Below are 13467 nucleotides of genomic sequence, written 5' to 3'. Positions count from 1 at the left end.
TGTAATTGTACCTGACTCGACCACTTCCTCTGGCAGCTCATTCTAGACACTTACTGCCCTTTGTATAAAGAAGTTACCTCTCCAGTCTCTTTTAAATCTCTCTCTTCTTATCTTGTGGTCATCCTCTCCCTATATCTCAGGCCCTCTAGTCCTCATAGCATCCTCGTTAATCTCTTCTGCACTCTCTCAGCCTTCACAATGGATCCAGTGCCAATCCCTGGGGCACACCATTCTTATGGTCCTTGAATATGAAAAGCAGCTCTTCATCACCCCATGACTCCTCCCATCCTCATCCTGGATTTCATGCGATTTAACCTTCTGGACCAAGCTGCCATGGGGGACCTTGTAGACAAGTAGACAATGTCCTTAAGACCACAAGAGATAGAAGCAGAATTAGGCAACTTGGCCCATCGAAGGTGCTTCACCATTTCATCATGGCCTATCGATTTTTCCTCTCAACCCTATTCTCCCTGTTATCTTTGATGCCCTGGCTAATCATGAACCTGTCAACCTCTGCCTTAAATACACCCAATCATCTGGCCTCCACAGCTGCCTATGGCAAAGAATGTTAACCATCCTCCCCTCATCAATCTTCTAGACTGCTACCGCAGCTCCCTAAAATCTCTCTTCAGGACCTCCTCACCTTGTCTACCTATGTCATTGGTGCCAATATGCACCAAGACTTTTGGCTGCTCACTCTCATCCTTCAGAAAGCCATGGGCCTGATCTGAGACATCCCTGATCCTGGCACCAGGGAAGCATCTATCGCACCCACAGAACCACATCTTTGTTCCTCTGACTAAGGAATCTCCTATCAACAGTGCAGTCCTATTGACCTCTCTGCTCTTCTGAGCCACACCATACTCAGTGCCAGACACCTAGTCACGGCGACTTCCTTTGGTAGGTTGCCTCCCTCAATAGTATCTAAAGTTGTATAATTATTGAGGGAATGGCCACAGGTGTACTCTGCACTGGCTGTGCATTTCCCCTCCCTTTCCTGACAGTCACCCAGTTATCCGTCTTCTGCAACCTAGGGGTGACTACTTCTCTATAGCTCCTGCCTATCACCACCTCATTCTCCCATAAGAGTCGAAGGTGATTGAGTGCAGCTCCAGTTCCTTAATACATTCTCTCAGGAACTGCAGTTCGGTGTACCTAGTGTGGATGTGTTTATCTGAGAGACTGGAGGTCTCTCAGACTTCCCAAATCCCACACAGAGTACAAAACACAGCCCCTGGAGCCATTCTCACTAATCTACTAAGCCCTAACAGATGAGGAATGAACAAACAAGAACAGAGAGAGAGAGTAACTTACAAGACAATGTACCTCACCTAAGCCTCATGTGCAAAACCACTCGAAACGCTGGCACACTCAGAAGAATGGCTGCTCTGCTTGCACTTGACTTACTCTTATTGGCCCTTTCTAATGAATCCCTCCTGTTGATCAGTTGCTCCTCAACTCAGAAATACTGCAGCGAAACTCTACCTTCAAAATCTTGATCGCTGCCCTGATTATAAAATAGCTCTTTTCACGCACCCCTGGTGTGGATTGACCAACGCAGAGAAAACTGGCTCAAAGCGCTGCTTTTTAATTCTTAACTGCAGCCCTGACTAAAAGGTAGCTCTTTTTATGCACTACTGTAAGATGTAAGATAGCTTATATACAGTACATAGATATATTGCATGTCCATAAAGTTGTGCTAAAACATACTGTATATTTTTAAAAACTTTTGCACCAGTACATGGATAGGAAAGCTTTAGAGGGATATGGGTCAAAGCTTGAATGGGCATCTCGATTGATATGGGCCAGTTGAGTTGAAGGGCCTGTATGAGTCTGTGAAACCCTAAACCCCAATAGCACGAGGAGAAACGAGATTGTGGTGTAGTTACTGCAGTTACCTTGGAGTTACTCTAGTTACCTTGCATCTGGCTCTCGGATGTTACGTCAGAGTGAAGGAAAAGAATGTTCTCCGCTCCGTAGAGCCGTCCAAAGGCAGCAGATGTGGCCTCTCCCTCTGATTGGTTGTAATCAACCATACACACCTAAACATCAAACACAGTTCAGTTCAAGTAACTCCTGTAAACAGCTGATGCTAAAAACAAGTACTGGCAGTGTCAATACATTTGTCAGTGACAGATGCAAGAGAAAACACCAGATGCCATCACACCATAACACCACCATCACTGTCCACCAGATCCCACATCTCTCCTTCCACACCCTTCATCTTCCCCTCCATCACCTCACCCTTTCTTCTCTCCCCATCACCTCCTCTGCCACAGCCTATCAACCAACTTCTCTCTCATGCTTTTTTTTCTCTCTGAACTCCTTCCATCCACAGACTTCTCCCACCGTAGATTCATATGAGCCACACAGCAGGGATCCAAGTCCTTCAGGCCAACCAGTTCATACTGTCCATGTTGGTCCCAATTTCCTGCATTTGGTCTATCTCTCTCTAAGACTTGCTCTCCATGTAACTATCCAAGTGTTTCTTATATTATAGTGAAGTCATAGAGCACTGAAGCACAGAAAAAGACCCTTTGGCCCATCTGGTCTTCTGTCTAACTTCCTCTACATGCACCCAGACCATAATCTTCCATGCTTTTCCCATCCATGTACCTATCCAAATTTCTCTTGAATGTTGACATTGAACCCACACCCACCACTTCTGTTGGCAGCTCGTTCCACACTTGTACCGCCCTATGCATGAAGTTCCCCCTCAGTTTCCCCTTAAATAATTTACCTTTCATCCTTATTGAGATTCAGCACAGAATAGGCCCTTCCAGCCTCTGAGCTGCGCACCCAACAGCTCCCGATTTCACTCCAGTCTAATCATGGGAAAATATACAATGACCAGTTAACCTACTAACTGGCACGTCTTTAGACTGTGGGAAGAAACTGGAGGACCAGGAGAAAACCTACGCATTCCACGAGAAGGACGTACAGACTCCTTACAGATGACATCAGAACTGAACTTCGAACCCTGGGCCTCATCTCACAGGAGAGTGAGGGGTGACCTCACTGAAACCCATCGAATGATGAAAGGCCATGCTTGAGAATGTTTCCTATGGTGGACACAGCTTCAGAATAGAGGGACGTCCTTTTAGAATGGAACCGAGGAGGAACTTCATTGGCCAGAGAGTGGTGAATCTATGGAATTCATTGCCACATACAGCCAAGTCATAGCGTATGTTTAAGGCAGAGGTTGATAGATTCTTGATTAGTCAGGGCATGAAGGGATATGGGGAGAAGGCAGGAGATTGGAGCTGAGAGGGAAAATGGATCAGTTGTGATGAATGGCCTAATTCTGCTCTGATACCACCCATTGTACTGCACTCCTCAGTGCCTGACCGTTCCCTGGGCAAGTACTCCCCTGGTTTGTCCTCCCAAAGTATGCCTACACTTGTCTGCATTAAATTCTATCTGCCATTTTTCAACCCAATTTTTCAGTTGGTTCAGATCCCAGTACAAGCTTTGATAGCCTTCCTCACTGTCCACTGTACCCCTAATCTTGGTTTTATCTGCAAATTTGTTGATCCAGTTTATCACATTATCAGTGATATAGATGACAAACAACAATGGACCCAGCACCGATCTTTGCAGCACTCCACTAGTCAAAGGCCACCAGACAGAGAGGCAACCAACTGCTACCACCCTCTGTCTTCTCCAGATAAACCACTGCTGGATCCAATTGGCCACTTCATCCTGAATGCGAAATGACAACCTTCTGAACTAGCCTTCCTTGTGGGACTTTGCCAAAGGCCTTGCTAAAGTCCATGTACACAAATTCCACATCATTTCCTCCAAAAGAACATAAGAAATAGGAGCAGGAGTCGGCCACTTGAGTCTGCTCCATCATTCAATTAGATCATGGCTGATCTGGACGTGGACTCATCTCTACCTACCTGCCTTTTCCCCATAACCCTTAATTACCCTACTATGCAAAAATCTATCCAACCTTGTCTTAAATATATTTACTGAGGTAGCCTCCATTGTCTTATTGGGCAGAGAATTCCACAGATTCACCACCCTCTGTGAAAAGCAGTTCCTCCTCATCTCCATCCTAATTCTACTCCCCTGAATCTTGAGGCTATGTCCCCTAGCTTTAGTCTCACCTATCAGTGGAAACAACTTTCCTGCCTCTATCTTATCTATCCCTTTCATAATTTTATATGTTTCTATAAGACCTCCTCTCATTGATGAGAGCAGTGGAGCTAGTGTATATGGATTTCAGTAAGGCATTTGATAAGGTTCTCCATACGACAATCATTCAGAAAGTAATGAGGCATGGGATCCAAGGAGACCTAGCTTTGTGGATCCAGAACTGGCTTGCCCACAGAAGGCAAGGTGTGGTTGTAGATGGTTCATATTCTGCATGGACACAATGTCTAGTGGTGTTCCACAGGGATCTGTCCTAGAACCTGTCCTCTGTGATTTTTATAAATGACCTAGATGAGGAAGTAGAAGGGTGGGTTAGTAAGTCTGCTGATGACACAAGGATTGGGGGTGTTGTGGATAGTGTAGAGGGCTGTCAGAGGTTAGAGTGCAACATCAATAGGATGCAGAACTCGGCTGAGAAATGGCAGATGGAGTTCAACCCAGATAATTGTGAAGAGGTTCATTTCAGTTCAGTTGATCAAATTTGAAGACAAATATAATATTAATGGTAAGTCTTTAGGCAGTGTGGAGGATCAGCGAGATCTTGGGGTCCGTGTCCATAGGACATTCAAAGCTGCTGCACAGGTTGACGGTGCTGTTAAGAAGGCATACTTTGTGTTGGCATTCATCAACCATGGGATTGAGTTCAAGAGCTGTGAGGTAATGTTAAAGCTATACAAGACCTTAGTTAGGCCCCACTTGGAGTACCTCGTTACAGGAAGGATATGGAAACTATAGAAAGTGCAGAGGAGTTTTTCAAGGATGCTACCTGGATTGGAGAACATGCCTTATGAGAATAGGTTGAGTGAACTTGACCATTTCACCTTGAAACAATGAAGGATGAGAGTGATCCGACAGAGGTGTATAAGATGATGAGAGGCATTGATCGTGTGGATAGCCAGAGGCTTTTTCCCAGGGCTGAAATGGCTAACAAGAGTGGGCATAGTTTTAAGGTGTTTGGAAGTAGGTACAAGGGGGATGTCAGAGGCAAGTTTTTCACACAGAGAGTGGTGGGTGCGTGGAATGCACTGCCAATGACTGTGATAGAGGCAGATACAAAAGAGTCTTTTAAGAGACTCTAGATAGGTACATGGAGCTTAGAGTGCCATGCGGTAGCGGTAGGGAAATTCTAGGCAGTTTCTAGAATAGGATACATGGTCGACACAAATTATGGGCCAAAGGGCCTGTAATGTGCTGTAGATTTCTATGATTCTGCTGAATTCCACTGAGTACAGTCCTGGGCGACTCGATCCCTCCTCATAGTCTAACCCCCTCATCTCTGGAATCAATCTGGTGAACCTCCTCTGCACCACCTCCAAAGCCAGTATATCCTTCCTGAAGTAATCCGTGATGGCTTTCTTGAGCAGCATGTTAGTGAACCTACAAGGGAAAATGCTATCTTAGATCTGGTCCTGTGCAATGAGACAGTTAAGATTAATGATCTTGTAGTCAGGGATCCTCTTGGAAAGAGTGATCATAGTATGATTGAATTTTGCATACAGATGAAGGATGAAATAGTTAGATGTAAAATTAGTGTATCATGCTTGAACAAGGGAGACTACAACAGGATGAGGGAGGAGTTGGCTAATGTGGATTGGGAGCACAGGCTATTTGATAGGACAGTTGAGGAACAGTGGAATACTTTCAAAGAGATTTTTCACAGTGCTCAACAAAAGTATATTCCAGTCAAAAGTAAGGACAGTAAGTGTGGGGAGAGCCAGCCTTGGATAACTAAGGAAATAAAAACTAGTATTGTAGCAGTGTGCTACACAAAGCGCTAGAATAACGACATGTAGTCGGTCAGTTGTAGTTGCGATAAAAGAGATTTATTCAAATTTCACGGCCTCCTTTAAAGCCTTCCTGTTCCCGCCCTCCCCGGGCGGGATGGCTGTGGGGAATGCATATTCGCAGACCCTTCCCATGTGCAGGTTTTTCCCCCTGCTGGTGAAGATGGCGGGAACAATATGCCAAAGAAGGATGTTATGGACGAAATGGGAGGTGAGGACCTCGATAAAATCACTGACACTAAAGAGATAGTGATGAGCAAACTAGAGCAGCGGTCCCCAACCACCGGGCCGCGGAGCATTTGCTACCGGGCCGCGAGGAAACGACATGATTTGGCGATATGAGTCAGCTGCACCTTTCCTCATTCCCTGTCACGCCCACTGTTGAGCTTGAACACACGCGAGGTCATTAACAGCGCGTCATCCGTGTCAGCGCGGGAAGGAGAGCAATTCCTCGAACTTGCAAATGACGGCGGGCTGAAAAGTATACAACAGGAATTCTGCAGATGCTGGAAATTCAAGCAACATACATCAAAGTTGCTGGTGAACGCAGCAGGCCAGGCAGCATCTGTAGGAAGAGGTGCAGTCGACGTTTCAGGCCGAGACCCTTCGTCAGGCTGAAAAGTATGTTTGCCGGCATTCTGGATCAAAGGCAAAGCTAAATATCCGGAGATAGCCACGAAAGCACTGAAAACGTTGCTTCCATTTCCAACATATCTCTGCAATGAATGCAACGAAAACTAAATTGCGGAATAGACTGGACATAAGGAACCTCCTTCGAGTATCGCTGTCTCCCATCACCCCTCGACAGGACCGTCTTGTTGCAGGGAAACAGGCCCAGGGCTCCCACTGATTCAGCGATATTGGTGTGTTGCAATAATTTTATATGTTCATACGGGGAAAATATGTGCCGTGTGTTTAATATCCAGACATTACTTAAAATGTTATGATGCTATTGACTGATAAGTGACTTATATAACCGTATAACAATTACAGCACGGGAACAGGCGATCTCGGTCCTTCTAGTCCGTGCTGAACGCTACTCTCACCTAGTCTCACCGACCTGCACTCAGCCCTTAACCCTCCATTCCTTTCCTGTCCATATACCTATCCATTTTTTCTTTAAATAATATCGAAGCTGCCTCTACCACTTCTACTGCAAGTTCTTTCAGTACTTACTTCAAGCTCCCCATCCTCCCCGATGATTGACTTATCACTATATTCATGCGAGGAAAATATGCGCTGTGTGTTTAATATTAAAATCGTTAGATAAACCCTTTTAGAAAGGAAATTGAGTGTATTAGCCACTTATCACCTATATTCTGGTCGGGATTTACATCACCCCCACCCCCGCGAACAGAATCGCCGAAAACGATTTACAGAGAATAATGTCTGCAGGTACACGCATGCGCACTGGTGCCTGCGCAAGGCTTCATGGTCATTGTAGTCTATCGGGGTAAACGTTTCTTTTGACTAACAACGCACATCAAAGTTGCTGGTGAACGCAGCAGGCCAGGCAGCATCTCTAGGAAGAGGTGCAGTCGACGTTTCAGGCCGAGACCCTGCTGCGTTCACCAGCAACTTTGATGTGTGTTGCTTGAATTTCCAGCATCTGCAGAATTCCTGTTTGTATTTTTTGACTGCTACTCTTGTCCGTTGGCAACCCTACCCCCGCCACCCCGGGTCGGCCGGTCCGCAGCGCAAAAAAAGTTGGGGACCCCTGAACTAGAGGGCCTGAAGGTAGATAACTCCCCGGTCCTGATTGGATGCATCCCAGGGTGCTGAGGGAATTGGCGGAAGTTATAGTAGATGCGTTGGTAATCATTTATCAAAACTCTCTAGACTCTGGGCAGGTCCCGGCGGATTGGAAGACAACAAATGTCACGCCACTTTTTAAAAAAGGATGTAGGCAAAAGACGGCCAACTGTAGGCCAGTCAGCTTAACATCTGTATTCAAGAAAATGCTTGAAGCTGTCATTAATGAAGACATAGCGAAACATTTAGAAAGGAGTAGAAACATTAGGCAGTTAGTCTTTACAATGTCTCCTGAGATGGTGATGTGCCTCTCACGTGAGATGTGGCAGTCTTGGGGGAACTCTCCTCTCCTGCAGAGTCACATCTGCCAGAAGTGCATACGGCTAGGCGACCTGGAAGACCGTGTAAGGAATCTAGAGCAGCAGCTGGATGACCTTCAACTCATAAGGGAGAATGAGGCAGTCATAGATGAGAGCTACAGGGAGGTAGTCACACCTAGACTGTCGGAAGCAGGTTGTTTGGTGACAGAGGGGGGAAAGCGAAGGTGAGCACACAGGTAGTGCAGAGCACCCCTGTAGCCGTTCCCCTGAATAATAAGTTTACCGTCCTGGATACTGTTGGTGGGGACGACCGACCAGGTGTGAGCCACGGTGGCAGGGTCTCTGGCACTGAGTCTTGACCCGGTGGTGCAGAAGGGTGGGACGGAGAAGAGGAGAGCTGTCGTCGTTGGAGACTCTATAGTCAGGGAAGCAGACAGGAGATTTTGTGGATGTGAGAAGGACACCCGCATGGTTTGTTGCCTCCCGGGTGCCAGGGTCCGGGATGTCTCTGACCGGGTGCACGACATCCTGGTACAAGAGGGAAAGCAACCAGAAGTCGTGATACATGTTGGTACCAACGACATAGGAAGAGGGATGAGGTCCTGAAGTGTGAGTTTCGGGAGCTAGGGAGAAGGCTAAACAACAGGACATCCAGGGTGGCGTTCTCAGGATTGCTGCCAGTGCTATGTGACAGTGATGGTAAGAATTGGAGGAGATGGCAGTTGAATGCATGGCTGAGGAGTTGGTGCAGGGGGCAGGGTTTTAGATTTTTGGATCATTGGGATCTTTTCTGGGGAAGGTGGGAGCTGTACAGATTGGATGGGTTGCACCTGAACTCGAGGGGGAGCAATATCCTTGCAGGTAGGTTTGCTAGCATGGTTCGGGAGGGTTTAAACTAATTTGCAAGGGGGATGGGACCCGGAGCGACAGAGCAGTGAAAGAAGTGCATGGAGTAAAGCCAGATCTAACATATAGGGAAGCTTTGAGGAAAGAGAAGCAGAATAAACGGTGTAAAGACAGTAAGGTAGAAGGGCTGAAATGTGTGTACCTCAATGCAAGAAGCATCAAGAACAAAGGTGATGAACTGAGAGCTTGGATACATACATGGAATTATAATGTAGTGGCCATTACAGAGACTTGGCTGGTACCAGGGCAGGAATGGATTCTCAATATTCCTGGATTTCAGTGCTTTAAAGGGGATAGAGAGGGGGGAAAAAGGGGAGGAGGGGTGGCATTACTGGTCAGGGATACTATTGCAGCTACCGAAAGGGTGGGTAATGTAGCAGGATCCTCTTTTGAGTCAGTATGGGTGGAAGTCAGGAACAGGAAGGGAGCAGTTACTCTATTGGGGGTATTCTATAGGCCCCCTGGTAGCAGCAGAGATACAGAGGAGCAGATTGGGAGGCAGATTTTGGAACGGTGCAAAAAATAACAGGGTTGTTATCATGGGTGACTTTAACTTCCCTATATTGGTTGGCACCTGATTAGTTCCAAGGGTTTAGATGGGGCAGAGTTTGTTAAGTGTGTCCAGGACGGATTCCTGTCACAGTATGTGGACGGGCCGACTAGGGGGAATGCCATACTAGATCTAGTACTAGGTAATGAACCGGGTCCGGTCACAGATCTCTCAGTCGGTGAGCATCTGGGGGACAGTGACCACCGCTCCCTGGCCTTTAGCATTATCATGGAAAAGGATAGAATCAGAGAGGACAGGAAAATTTTTAATTGGGGAAGGGCAAATTATGAGGCTATAAGGCTAGAACTTGTGGGTGTGAATTGGGATGATGTTTTTCCAGGGAAATGTACTATGGGCATGTGGTCGATGTTTAGAGATCTCTTGCAGGATGTTAGGGATAAATTTGTCCCGGTGAGGAAGATAAAGAATGGTAGGGTGAAGGAACCATGGGTGATAAGTGAGGTGGAAAATCTAGTCAGGTGGAAGAAGGCAGCATACATGAGGTTTAGGAAGCAAGGATCAGATGGGTCTATTGAGGAATATAGGGAAGCAAGAAAGGAGCTTAAGAAGGGGCTGAGAAGAGCAAGAAGAAGGCGTGAGAAGGCCTTGGTGAGTAGGGTAAAGGAAAACCCCAAGGCATTCTTCAATTATGTGAAGAAAAAAAGGATGACAGGAGTGAAGATAGGACCGATTAGAGATAAAGGTGGGAAGATGTGCCTGGAGGCTGTGGAAGTGAGCGAGGTCCTCAATGAATACCTCTCTTCGGTATTCACCTATGAGAGGGAACTTGATGACGGTGGGGAAAATATGAGTGAGGTTGATGTGGAGCATGTTGATATTACGGGAGAGGAGGTGTTGGAGTTATTAAAATACATTAGGATGGATAAGTCCCCGGGGGCCTGATGGAATATTCCCCAGGCTGCTCCACGAGGCAAGGGAAGAGATTACTGAGCCTTTGGCTAGGATCTTTATGTCCTCGTTGTCTACAGGAATGGACCGGAGGATTGGAGGGAGGTGAATGTTGTCTCCTTGTTCAAAAAAGGTAAGTAAGGATAGTCCGGGTAATTATAGACCAGTGAGCCTTACGTCTGTGGTGGGAAAGCAGTTGGAAAAGATTCTTAGAGATAGGATCTCTGGGCATTTAGGGAATCATTTTCTGATCTGGGCATTTAGAGAATTATGTTCTGATCAGGGACAGTCAGCATGGCTTTGTGAAGGGCAGATCATGTCAAACAAGCCTGACAGAGCTCATTGAGGAGGTGACCAGGCATATAGATGCCTGGTCACCTCCGCATGTAGATCACTCCCCACTGTCAGTTCAGGGCTATGGAAAACAAGACCTTACCTTTACTCTGTTCTTCAATAATATCTCAGCAATTGCTTTCCCGATGCCTTGAGCTGCACCTGACACCAATGCAACTTTCCCATTCAGTGCCATCTGAACACTAAACCCGAGGTTTGTTGCCTGAGAGTTGAAAATGATCTCCACAAGCAGTAAAACAGGAAGGAACTGCCAAAATGACAAAATACCAAGTAAGAGATATAGAAAGATAAGAGTGTATTCACTTCCTCTTTCAGTAGGAAACCAGTAAAACCGTAAGATCACATGAACTGGTGACAAAGGTCCTGCCAAACTGCAACTCGTGTTACTCATCAACGTTATTCTGACCTTTGTGTGCTTACCTATGATGTGCTTGTGCAATGATTTACTGGATGTGGCTGCAGGGAGGAAGGTAGGACAGGAAACAGAGAAAGAATTTGGATGAGGAGTGAAAATAATAGAACAGACAGAGGAAGGACAGAGGAGAGGCTAACTGAAAGGATTGTAGGAAACGAGGACTCTGGGGTGAGAAAGGGGAAAAGAATCAGGAGGAAGTAAGATAGTTTTGGAGAATGGGGGACAGGAATGATGGATGTGGGGAGAGGCAGTGGGGAACTGAGGGAAATGGGCTGGAAAAAAAGGGTACGTGGTGAGGGCTTCAGGTGCCATAAGACCATAAAATATAGGAGCAGAATTCGGCCATTTGCCCATAGTGTCCGCTCCCCCATTTCGGATACCTTTTTCCTCTCAGTCCCAATCTCCTGTCCCCATAACCTTTCATGTGTAGACTAATCAAGAATCTATCAACCGCTGCCTTAAATATACATTAGAAATTGGCCTCCACAGCTGCCTGTGGCAAAGAATTCCAAAGATTTATCCATCTCTTGCTAAAGAATTTCCACCTCATCTCTATTCTAAAAGGATGCTCCTCTATTCTGAGGCTGTTTTCTCTAGTCCAAGACTCTCCCACCACAGGAAACTTCCTCTCCACATCCAGTCTATCAAGGCCTTTCACCATTTGATAGGTTTCAATTAGGTCACCTAATTCTTGTGAATGCAGACCCAGAGCCATCAACAACTCCTCATATGCTCTACAAGCCAATAACTGGGGACAAATGCAGATAAAGCAAAGAGTCAAATTGCACCACAGAGGCAAAATTCAAAAGGGTGAGGAATGCAGGACAGAAGGTGCTGTATTTAAATGTGTGTAGCATTCAGAACAAGGCAGACAAACTCATGGAGCAGTAAGAGATTGGTTGGTATGGCGTTGTGGGCATCATTGAGCTGTGGCTGAAAGAAGCCCATTGTTTGGAGCTTAATATCAAGGGATATATTTTGTATCAAAAGGACAGGCAGGAAGGCAAAGGCAGTGATGTGACTATTGGTAAGAGATGGAATTATATCTTTAGAAAGAGGTGACAAAGGGTCAGAGTATGTCGAATCTTTGTGGATGGAGTAAGAAACTGCAAGGGTTATAAACTATTATGGGAATCATATGTAGGCCTCCAGGTAGTAGCAAAAATATGGGGTTGAGATTGTAAAGGGAACTGGAAAAGGCATGTAATAACAGTAATGTCATAAATGTAATGGGGGACTTCAATATGCAAGGGGATTGGGAAAATCAGGTTGAATTTGTTGAATGCCTATGAGATGGCTTTTTAGAGTAGCTTGTGCTTGAGACTACTTGGGGAAAGGCTCTCTTAGATTGGGTGTTGTGTAATAATCCAGATCTTGTTAGGGAGCTTAGTGTAAAAGAAAACTGAGGAGGTGGTGATCATAATATGATTGAATTCCGACTGCAATTTGAGAGGGAGGAGCACAAGTCACATGTATCAGTATAACAATGCAATAAAGGGAATTTATGGCATGAGAGAGGAGCTCGCCCTAGTCAATTGAGTTGAATTGACTTTATTTCTTACATCCTACATGAGGAGTAAAAATCTTTACATTACGTCTCCGTCTAAATGTGCAATGTGCAATCATAGTAATTTATAATAATTTATAATAAGTAGATCAGTCAATGTAACATAGAAATACACTCAAATCAGCATGAGTTAATCAATCTGATGGCCTGGTGGAAGAATCAAAATCAGAATGAGAATCAGGTTTATTATCACCGGCATGTGACGTGAAATCTGTTAACTTAGTAGCAGCAGTTCAATGCAATACATAATCTAGAAGAGAAAAAAATAAAAATAATAATAATAAATAAACAAGTAAATCAATTACAGTATACATATATTGAGTAGATTAAAAAAGCACGCAAAAAAACCAGAAATACTGTATATTTTTTAAAAAGTGAGGTATTGTCCAAAGTTTCGAAGTCCATTAGGTATCGGATGGCAGAGGGGAAGAAGCTGTTCCTGAATCGCTGAGTGTGTGCCTTCAGGCTTCTGTATCTCCTACCTGATGGTAACAGTGAGAAAAGGGCATACCCTGGGTGCTGGAGGACCTTAATAATGGACACTGCCTTTCTGAGACACCGCTCCTTGAAGATGTCCTGAGAACTTTGTAGGCTAGTACCCAAGATGGAGCTGACTAGATTTACAACCTTCTGCTCCTGTAGAATCCCATACCAGACAGTGATGCAGCCTGTCAGAATGCTCTCCACAGTACCACGATAGATGTTTTTGAGTGTATTTGTTAACATGCCAAATCTCTTCAAACTCCACTGAA

At 45.4% G+C, this 13467-nt stretch overlaps 1 protein-coding gene across 1 annotated transcript in view; it reads right to left on the bottom strand.

The window, feature by feature from the left end:
* The window catches only part of LOC134349175 (15-hydroxyprostaglandin dehydrogenase [NAD(+)]-like), a 44976-nt gene extending 33868 nt beyond the window's left edge, over positions 1-11108 (bottom strand). Inside the window, exons 1-2 of the mRNA XM_063053115.1 lie at positions 10816-11108; positions 1919-2042 (exon numbers count right to left, since the gene is read on the bottom strand). Of these exons, the coding sequence (XP_062909185.1) occupies positions 1919-2042; positions 10816-10908 (217 nt within the window). The 5' untranslated portion in view covers positions 10909-11108. The remainder of the gene's footprint in view (positions 1-1918; positions 2043-10815) is intronic.
* Positions 11109-13467: the final 2359 nt, after the last annotated feature.

The sequence above is a fragment of the Mobula hypostoma genome, chromosome 7 (assembly GCF_963921235.1).
Source record: "Mobula hypostoma chromosome 7, sMobHyp1.1, whole genome shotgun sequence".
Taxonomy (NCBI): domain Eukaryota; kingdom Metazoa; phylum Chordata; class Chondrichthyes; order Myliobatiformes; family Myliobatidae; genus Mobula; species Mobula hypostoma.
This window is presented reverse-complemented; position numbering and strand designations above follow the sequence as displayed.